A 10922-nucleotide genomic window follows, 5' to 3' on the forward strand; every position below is an offset into this window, starting at 1 on the left:
GGGGATTTTCAATGCACAATGTTTGGGAGAAGTATAGAGAGGGGGGACAAGATGATCAAATGCACATATTGGTATGATTTTCAAAGGCCCCTCTCAGAGTCACTATTAGGGTAAGAATGTTAGTAGATAACAAACTACTCTCACCCATGATCGGTTGAAACAACTGGGTTATCAAATACCTAGCAAATGCGAGCTCTGAAAATCAGAAGAAAAAACGAGTGGGCATTTATTCCTCAGATGCACATATGCTAAATTGATAATGGCAATTTGTTGCAGCACTCTTTGGTGTGAGATGGAGAATGGGGTCATATATCAAGCAGGAGTCAAAAAGATAGTTTAGTAGGAAGGTGCAGAACGAAAAGAACAAAATAAGTTGAAACATTACCTTCCACAGTTGTATGGTTTGTATGGCGCAATAGGAATGTGATGATATTCGAGGGAAAGAAGGCAAGCAAACAACAAATTATCCAAGAGGCGTTGTGGACGGTAAGAGAGTGAGTGATGGTAGAGCTACAAAACTCAAAGCAGCTGGTGGCAACACAGTGGAGGTTCTTCAGAGAGTGGAGCCCACAACCAGCAGGCTGGTTTAAACGGAACATTAGCACTATGTTTACGGGGATGTGGCATGTGGGGTATACAGTGAGAGGGGAAGCGGGCGAAGTCAAGTCCGCAGGATGTTTCTCAGTTTTAAGGAATACTGGGGGAGAATGGAGGATGTTGATAGAAGTTATCAAGTGCTCGAGAGTGAAAGGGAAAGTGATCATGAAAACAGGGAGGGCGGATGCGGCAGCCAATGTAAATAGAGCACTGGAAGGAAGAGGGCAACATAGTCACTTACCAAAAGAACTTATCGATCAACTGTATAGCTTCGAACAAGTTCAAGTCAGATTCATTTTCTGTAAAGCTCTGTTTTTGTGTAAAATTTTGGCAATTGACACCCCCTAATGTAAGGGTGAATTTTTGTAAATGTAGAGTCAAGTAAAGATCAATACACTGGTAGGGGTCCGCCTAACCCCAGCTTGCTTATAAAAAAAAAATAGTGTACAATAAATAGTCAAAGTGTTTGGCTTGCAAGCAATAGGTTGAGTTTAAATACTAATGACTCCAGTTTTGAAAACAATACATTTTTTCTATAAACGTGTTAATTTGATCTTGGCTCGATAGGTCTAACTCTTAATCTTTACTATATATATTTTTTGAAAACGTGCCAGGTTGTGTTCGGCTCGTTGAGGATGAGCTCAGCTCAAGTTGCAGTACGTAGTAGAAAGGACTCCGAGTTTGAACACTTCCAAGTTCTGTCTCTTCGGCTGGTTTACCAGCCTTACTTGGCCCATTTTACCAGCCACAGCTATACCAATAAAAGCAGCTGCTCCCACAAGTCGTTGATCACAGTAGATGATTCATCGATCCCCAGGAGGAACATGTAACACATTACTTCCAATCACCAATTACACCCCAATTCCATGCATTCAAGTGCATAAAGGAGAGCTCTCAACTTGGCCCATGTGGAATCTGTATTCCTTCTCACAGTTTCTAGTTTGCAGAATGAAAAGCAAAAAGGAGTTGCAATATGACACCAATTCTCTCTCTCCCTCTCTCTCAAAGCTACAAACCTAGATTCATGGATGGGGGGGGATCATAATTTACAACCCAGCAAGTGGCAACACAAAAAACACTGCACAATGTAATCTCAACACAAAAATATTTCATTTTTCTTATTGATTACACACCTAAGTAAAGTAGCCAAAAAAAGAGCAGCAAAATACGTGGAAAATAAACAAGGGGGGGCTTGGCTTCGTCATCATTGGGATGAGGAGGAAGAGGAAGGGCGGAGGTGCCAGGCGGAGGTGGCGATGAGGGGTCGGGTCTGCCAACCCAGCGTGAGGCAGCCGTTGTTCTCCTCGACCCTGTAGCCGTCGCCGCCGGCGAACAGGGCCAGCAACATGCTCGCCTGCTTGAAGGCGTTGGAGCCCAGGTGGACGGGCGCGAACCCGGCCGCGGCCATTCGCGCCCTCCACGACGCCAGCGTCTCGTGGCGCTCCACCCGGTCGGCGCCCTCGCACGCTACGATGTTGCAAATCTGGCGCCCCAGGTACACCTCCGACATCAGCTGGTCCTGCCCCGTCGCCGGAGACGCGCACCCCTCCAGCGAGTCGAACACCGACGAGTAGTAGTGTAGCGCCTCCGTGAACCGGTCCAGGAAGACGGGCCCATTGTGGTTCGCCTCCTGCTCCACCACCGTCACGATCTCCGGCCGCACGTCGCGCACCAGCGACAGCACCTTGTCCATGGCGCCAGGCCGCGCCAGCAGCGGGTGGAGCTCCAAGATGGAGTTCACCGCCACCGCCTCTGCCTCGACGTCGTCGGGGCGGAGGTCCAGCATGTAGGCCTCGACGTCCGTCAGGCTGCCGGCCACCACCCCGCGGTACTCAAACTCGACGTTGATTGTCTCGGCGAGCTGGGCGAGCTTCCAGCCCACCTCTTGCAAGGGGTCGGACCCGTCCGGCTGGGGCGGGCCGATGCCCGTGAGGCGGAGGGCGGGCGGCCCGCCGGGGCGGAGGGCGAGCGCCTGCAAGAGCGCGGGCCACTGCATCCCCTGCTTCATGCTGAAGTCGATCACGTGGACGCGGGAGCGGCCGGCGAAGGCCTCCAAGATGGCCTGGTTGGCGGTGAAGTGGGTGAACTTGAGGTAGGGGCACGCCTCGTAGAAGTGCATCTGGAGGAGGTCGGAGAAGGGGTCGACGGGGAAGTCCTGCGGGTAGATGTGGTAGATCCGGCGGGCGAGCGCTTCGGCGAAGAAGGTGGCGACCTTCCTCATGGCGCCCGCCTGGGAAGCGGCCAGGATGCCGATCTGCTTCACCAGGGCCCCCGCCACTTTGAGGTTGTCCTGCTGCACTGCCTCAGCGCAGGCCATCAGGGTGTGGACCAGCCGGATACCCGTCTCCTGCGAGTCCACCACCACCACCACCGGCCGCGCCTCCACTGAAGCCACCGGTGCCGAAACCGCTCCCGCCGCCGGCCCCGATTTGAGCCGTTTCTTCTCTCTAGCAGCCCCACGCCCGTATACAACCCCTTCTATGCCTGAGATTTCGTCATCGAAATCTTGTGGGGTCAGTGGTGGTGGTGGGCGGGTTGTTTCTTTGACGCCGGCGGCGGTGGAGGGGGTCTGTGCCGGCTGGAGACCAACACGGTGGTCGGAATTCCAGCCAGAGTGGCTAGTAGTGGTTGTGGTGGGGAGATTTGTGTCGGCACCGCCCGAATTGGGGGAAGGTGGGTTGAGCTCGGAGAGCATGGTCTCGATCCATGTCGATATATCGGAGGGGTTATAGTGGACGGTCTCGGAGGAGAGGTGGGAGATGCCGTCCTCCTGGGCGTTGCCCATCACCATCTCCAATTGCTCCAGCTTCTGCGCCACTTCCGCCATGTCCGACGACCGGACGCTGTACCCCAAGGCCGCAAGCAGCTCGTCCACCCCAGCGTCGGCCTCCTGCATTTTAACCTTGCCGCTAGCGGCCGCCGCCGGGTATTTTCCTTCTCCTCCTTCTAGAGGCTTCTGCTGGTGAGGGGGATGACGGTGGTGGTGGTGGTGGTGGTGCTCCCTCTTCATCTCTTCCTGTCGTTATCCTTCACTCCCCTTTTTCTCTGGCCCTGTTCACAACAAATACGATGACTCCATGGGATCTCTCTCCATCTCTCTGATGCTGTGCTGTAAGGAACACTCGTGAAGGGGGCTCGCCCTCCAACGATAAGAAATTGCTAAACAAAGTATTTTAATAAACAAAGGAACCAAGAAGGGAGCAAGGATATAGAGAAGGGACGAGGTAGACAGGGAATGGGGGGCTTTATCACCAAAAGAAAGGACGCTCGATTTCGATTCCGCTTCCGCTTCTTGCAGGATCGTTCGTCCTTCTAACACGAAGAAGCATGAGAGAGAGAGAGAGGAATTAGCTTCCCATGTTTTGATTGGGACAAAGGGATATACGAGAGTCGAGACAGGAGGAGAGAGAGTTGGGGTTGGGGGAAGGCGCAGTGCCGTGACACAACCGCAACTTTCGGGCTTTTACCATTTTACGGTCCAGCGGTAAAACTTTCTCTTTTCTCTCTTGGGCTTCGCAATGCAAACAGGAATCAGAGAGAGACGTCCGTACGAGCCTCTCTCTCTCTCTCTCTCTCGACGTCGCGCTCTCGTCTGCTCACTCCCAAGGCCCACCCCTTCTCTCTCTCTCTCTCTCTCTCTCTCTCTCTCTCTCTCTCTCTCTGTAGAGAGAGAGAAGGGTTATGTGGGGGCGGGACACGTTGGGGGTATAGCGTAGGCAGGTGGTCCCTACCCTCCACCTGCAAAGGCCGTTGGAAGGGGTGGACACTAATATATTAATTGTCACGGAGACATTTACATCTTCCACCCTACCTTTGGGCTAATCTCGTAGTCCTCTTTCAGTTTTACCAAATAGTCCTCGTTTTGACAATCCGACAATGGTTGCTTTTAATTCGGAGAACTGTATGTCTATTATTTGACTTCCTAACTTTACTGTAATCAATTATGATTTTTTTTAAATACATTTAAGCATAAATCTTGCCACCTTGCCTCTCAATAAACAATAACTCTTGACAAAAAAAAAAACAATAAATCTTCATAACCAAATCTTCAATGAAGCATTAATAGTTAATAGTAGAAGTAATGGTCATGCCAAGTCAAAGAGCACGAGTAGAGTACTGTACATAACAGTGAGATAAAACAAAACAAATAAGTGAATGAGGAATGCCTAAGATTAGCGGATTTGAAAAGGTAAAGGACAGTCGTATATCTTTATTTTTTTTAATAATTTTTTTTCTCTTTTGATTTTTTAAGTTTTGTTTATATTATTTAATTATTTACTTTTCATTATTCTTCATATGATAAATGTTAAAAATATCTTTACTTTGTATTAAAAATAAAGTGAGGGCTAAATTGGTGATGGTACAAGGTAACCCAACAAACACCCTCTCATCCTGTAACGCCACCTGTACATGATTGACTGAGGTTCCTTCACTGTCTGTGCAAACCAGCCATTATGTTTCATCTGCATTCTCTCTCTATTTCTTTTTTTTTTGAAACATAATGACTGGCTGGCAGACCCTTACCAGTAATACAACGATACCATTGGGATTTGAACTTGCAACGTCCCAAAACAAGGTAACGTGCAGTAGCTTCTACTACCAGACTCTCTCACTTTTTTACGAGGATGCCTGAAATGGTTAGACAAAAACATGGAAGCCCTTGCTTTTACTCTCTTTTTTGGCTTCCAAATCTGGCTTGTGAATGGTAAAGGGGTCTCTGCTCATACTCAGCAGTCCTTTCAAAAGGCTTGGAGTGGCCCTAGACTCACCAAAATCAGGTTTACTGGGTTGGCTTGGTCTAGGTTGACCAAAACCTTGGCACTGATACGGTAATAGTGGCTGAAAGGAAATAGTCATCGAACGAGCTAGCATTCTGATACTGTAACACCTGACCAAACTGGTCAGGTGGGCTCAAGCTCACCTGGGCCCAGCTGAGTAAAGGCAGGCGGGAGATCCCTCTCTCTTCTCTCTACGTTATTATTATGGAAAGTGGAGGGAGGTTCCCCACTTAAATAAATTAAATGAGGGGAGCCTTTCCCTCTCCCCCAACAAATGAAATAAGGGGGTGAGTGGGGATCATGGGTTTAAGTAACCATGATAGGTAAGCCCTCTTTCTTCGTTGTTTTTCAAAAAAATAAATAGAGAACGAGTAAGAGACAAAGGTGGCACCTCTGCCCCCAACTATCCGTGTCGCTCACTTAAGCAGGACGGAGGGCATTGCCCTCTATCTCGATATATTTCAAGCTGACAGCAAGACCAACTCGGTCTGGATGATCCAGACCGAGTCTTGTTAGAATAAGGGCGAGACAGGGAGAGAATGCCCACTGTCTCGGTCTGTTGGAGTTGGCAACCAGAACGAGTCTTGTCTGATGCGTAGGATAGAGAACGAATGTACTCTGTCCTGGGGTTTTTTTTCGAGGGTAAATAGGCCGACTCGGTTTTGATAAAAACCAAACCGAGTCTGGCCAGAAAGAGGGGGAGCGACGAGATAGAGATAAACACCTCTATGTCTCAACCCATATTTAGACTGACTCAGCCTGGATAAAACCAGGCCAAGTCTAGTCAAACACAGAGGCGAGACAGAGATTAACGACTCTCTGTCTCAGCTATATATTAGATAGACTCGGTCTAGACAAAAACCAGACCTAGTTTGGTATGACAGGGAGGCGAGACAGAAAGCAAATTTGTTCTCTTAGTCGCTAGCATACTGACTTAGTCTGGGTTCACCTGGATCGAGTCTGGTCAAGTCAGTGGCAAGACTGAGAGCAACCTGTTAATAGACCGACTCAGATTAAGTGAAAAACTAGACTGAGTCTGGTCAGAGTGTGAACGGGACAGAGAGATTTCACTCTCTGTCTCGGTATGCAGACAAATCAACTCAATCTAGGTTCAACTACACCGACTCAGTCTCGGTTCCTCTACTTAAATAAATTAAATGAGGAGAGTCTTTCCCTCTCCCCCACGAATGAAATGAGGGGTGAGTGGGGGATTTCCCCACACTCACTCATGGTTACGTAAACCCATGAGCACCCATCTCCTCTCTTCTATTTGTATGGGAGAGAGAGAGAGAGAGAGAGAGAGAAAAAAGAAGAAGAAGGAGAGAGCTCGAGATAGGGCTTGTGGAAGGCCAAACACATTCGATGATAGGTAAGCCCTCTTTCTTCGTTGTTTTTCAAAAAAATAGATAGAGACCAAGCAAGAGACAGAGGCGGCACCTCTACCCCAACTGTCGGCATCGATCACTCAAGCAGGACAGAGGGTGCTGCCCTCTATCCTGATATATTTCAACTTGGCAGCAGGACCAACTTGGTCTAGATGATCTAGACCAAGTCTTGTCAGAGTAAGTGCGAGACAGGGAGAGAACACCCACTGTCACAGTCCGTCGGAGTTGGCAACCAGAACAAGTCTGGTCTGGTGCACAGGATAGAGAACGGCTGTACTTTGTCTAGATTTTTTTTTTCAAGGGCAAATAGGCCGACTCGGTCTGGATAAAAACCAAACCGAGTCTTGCCAGAAAGAGGGAGAGCAACGAGACATAGATAAAAAACTCATATCCATAAGTAGATTTCTACCATATATGCTCTGAATGATCTCCATATTACCACACACTTTAGTGAAAAAAAAAAAAAGACCTCACCAGTAGCTAGTTGAGAGGTCAAGTTGAGGCTCGACATAGTTCATACTACCTCATCCATAAGTGGATTTATACCATATATGGTTGTCTAGAGTCTTAGATACTGTGTGAATTTAACGCCTTAGGTAATATCTTAAGTTCATTATTATGAACCTTACTTTTAAACTCGGGTTTCACTCATTCTCTCATAAGTGTCATCATGAAATCACCACAACGGATCTCATTCTCAATATCAAATTCTTTCTAGAGTTTACACTTTTATTATAGTAAGCATGCAATGAGGTAGTATCTCTACATCGTTAAATCACTAGCAGCCCACTCTCCATGATTGCTTCACTCTTGCTGCGAAACAGGTAACCCTTTCCATAAGTCATCACTTTTAGGATTTAATGGGTTAAGCATGCTAATCACAATTTGAATTCAGAAAAATATAACTAACCCAAGGGACTCAAGGGCGCATCATAATTTTTATCACAATACATGTCATTCAAAGAGCATAACATAGATATGTTGTGAAAAAGATATATATATATATATATATATATATATATATATATATATATTCTTTTTATATATATATATATATATATATATATTCTTTTTAGCATGCATGTTATATCACAACTGACATACAATTATATTCATCTCACTGCAACTAACTTATGCAAGGCCATTCTATATGTATCATGCTCACACTCAAGAGATACATGCTAGGTAATTAGGTATATTTCTAAATATGGTGACTTACGAAAGATAATGATAACATGTAACACAAACATGATTTATTCACAACTAAAGTTACTTATAATATCCCTTACCCCGAATGCGAACATTGCACTCAAATCATAAACGAGTCTCATATGACTCTAATAATAGAGTCTGATCACCACACAAGCACATTTATATTAATAAACATACATTATTTATAAATTATCAAAATTACTAAAATATCCCTCTGAAGTTGGTCTGTCAGACCTCAAATTTTGTACCCTGATTTGGTCAAAACCACAGAACATGATGATTTATCTCTGCAATATGAATTCAATGTACCAAATCTTACTCAATTTTGAGTTCAGGGTGCGAAGTTATGCCAATTTTACTCAATTGGATAATGGGCTACACACAAGAGTAATTTAGTTATTTCAACTCTCTGTGATTTGACCTAACTCAGCTTAGGTCAAATTGGGTTCAGTCTGAGTTTATAATACTAGATTTACTGAACCTAGTCTAGACCTAACTGAGTTTGGGTTCAAACTCAATTAAACTCTAAAAAATCTATAATTGATTCGCTTATTAACAGGTGTGAATCCATATCTAGTTTATATAACTGGACTGGACCCAAACTATTCCAATTGGGTTCAGTTTTATCTCAGTCAAGGACAAACTAGACTGATTCAAGTCTATCTCAATCATGAACAGACTAGACTGGTTCAGTTCAATTTCAGTCAGGAACGGGAACTGATCCAGTCTGAAAGATACTAAATTGGATTCAATTCTGTTCCAAACTAGATCTATAACTAATTATAAATTATTTTGATCTGAATCCATAATTGATCTAGCTAGTCATAGACTGGATCTAGACCCTGTTCTGATCTGGATCCAAAATTGTCAAACTAGATCCAGACTCAGTTCTGATATGGATCCAGAACTGATCAATCTAGTTATGGATTAGATCAAGATCTAGTTATATTCTAGATCTAGAATTGATCTAAATAGTGTCAAACTGGATTTGGATCCAGAATTGATCCATCTAGATCTAAGAACTGGATCTGGATCCAAGATTAATCCAGACTAGATCTAGACCCAGTTTTATATAGACCTTGTTCAACTTGGATCTGTCCAGATCAAGTGGATCGAACTAGACCCAGACCCAGTCTTGTCAAGTTCAATCTAGACCCAAACAGGAAACCGAGACATTGTCAGACTTGACCTAGGCGACTCGATCTGGTTTGGTCAGGACCAGTTTGGTCGACCGAGTTGAGTTCCAAACTCGTTGACTAGACTCGGTCTGGACTGACCAAGACTGGGTCAGTCTTAATCAAACCTGACCTAGTTTAGGTTCACACCTAGACCGGTTTGGTCGGCCAAGACCCCTTTTTTTTTAGGACCCAGACTGACTCATTTGAGTTCTGATAGACCTGACTCAATCTGGTTTACCCGATACCGAGTCAGCTTTGCTGACTCATCCAATCTTGGGGTTGAGGTTGCTGACAACCTCTGGTTGCCGGCTTCCTTTTCTTCCCTCTCACTATCACTCTCTCTGTCTCAATCTTTCTGTTACGATGCCGACAGTCGGCCTCTCTTATTCAAACATGCCAGCAACCATGGCTGCTAGCCTTTTCACAAACACATGAAAAGAAAGAAAGAAAAAAATAGGGAGAAGGTTTACCTTTGGTGGCCGTCAACAGTGCTCCAGTAGTTTCTCCCTCTCCCTTGCTCTCTCAAACTTTCTCTCTATTCTCATTGCAATTCACTCTATCTCACTATTTCGGAGGGGCAACCACTGTGAGGCATATTTATAAAGTCGTCACGGTGGGTGAGGATAATTCTCACCCCCACCAAAATCATGGGGGTGGGGGGCGGCGAGGCTTATCTTTAGCCCTTCCTGCAACGAGGGGAGATAGTTCCTCATTTGGAGAAACCGTCTTTCCCATTATTTCAAAAATATATATATATATATATATATATATTTTAGTGTTTATCTTTTCTCACCCGACTCTATCAGGTGGGTTTTACACTAAGCCACAAGAACCTCACAAAGCTTGAACAAGTTGAGCCTGAACATGTGTTTTAAGCTTGGCTCAACTTTAGTAAGCTTGTATATATACATGCAAGTATGTTTAGAGTAAATAAAAAATACATGCAAGTATGTTTTTTAAAAGGGTTTTGGGAGATAAATAATCTGAAACCTACACATTTCTCTCTCTCTCTCTCTCTCTCTATATATATATATATATATATATATATATATATATATATATATATTAAAATGGGGATTGTGGTGTCCTCTTTTTTGTTAGGCCAGTGTGACGACCATCCAAAAATCATAGTTTTAGGTGTTCTATGCTAGATCTAAACCACTAGATGTATTTATCATTGCTTATTTATTGAAGCAAGCTTTGTTTTGAATTGATTTGATTTAAAAATATGAATATTTTATCATCAAATTTTAGTACAATATCAACAATTGATTTTTTTTAGCTTCTTTGAAATACACATTTGAGGATAAAGATGGTTAATCAAAAACATGCTTTCTATTGAATAAACACATCTAACCGTTCAGATTTAGCATAAACACCTAAAACTATGATTTTTGGAGGATCTTAACAGTGACCTAATGAAAAAGGGGGCAGCATAATCTTCATTATATATATAATAATTAACATGGATTAATTATTTACCTGAGAGAAATCATGTTTACGCTTCTCATTCAGGCACCAGCCGAGCCAGAACATGCCTTGTTCGGTTGTTTCGGCTCGTTTTCTAGTGTAGCCCAAGTTTACCTGGTAGTTAGCTTGAGAGTGTGGAGTAGTCATTCAAGATGGGCGTCATGTCCAACTCCAACTCAAGCCATATCAATGTTGACAGTGTTGGTGTGTATCGTATTGGCCATATGGTATCAATACTCTTAACCCCTGAATCGGCAGAAAATCAATCTGCTTCACCCCTGAATCGGCTATTTTTTTAATAA

The 10922-nt window shown here is 44.5% G+C and overlaps 1 protein-coding gene across 1 annotated transcript; it reads right to left on the reverse strand.

Moving 5' to 3' along the window:
- Positions 1-1685: 1685 nt before the first annotated feature.
- LOC149816061 (DELLA protein GAI-like) lies at positions 1686-4240 on the reverse strand. Its single transcript, XM_089986764.1, has one exon. The coding sequence runs from the start codon at positions 3605-3607 to the stop codon at positions 1802-1804; it is 1806 nt and encodes a 601-aa protein (XP_089842890.1). The 5' UTR covers positions 3608-4240; the 3' UTR covers positions 1686-1801.
- Between the last annotated feature and the right edge of the window lie 6682 nt (positions 4241-10922).

Source organism: Nuphar pumila, chromosome 14 (genome assembly GCF_984573655.1).
Source record: "Nuphar pumila chromosome 14, dmNupPumi1.hap1.1, whole genome shotgun sequence".
Taxonomy (NCBI): domain Eukaryota; kingdom Viridiplantae; phylum Streptophyta; class Magnoliopsida; order Nymphaeales; family Nymphaeaceae; genus Nuphar; species Nuphar pumila.

Excerpts from the sequence above, each read along its gene's own strand:
- LOC149816061 (XM_089986764.1), bottom strand. The coding sequence starts at position 3,607 with ATGAAGAGGGAGCACCACCACCACCACCACCACCGTCATCCCCCTCAC.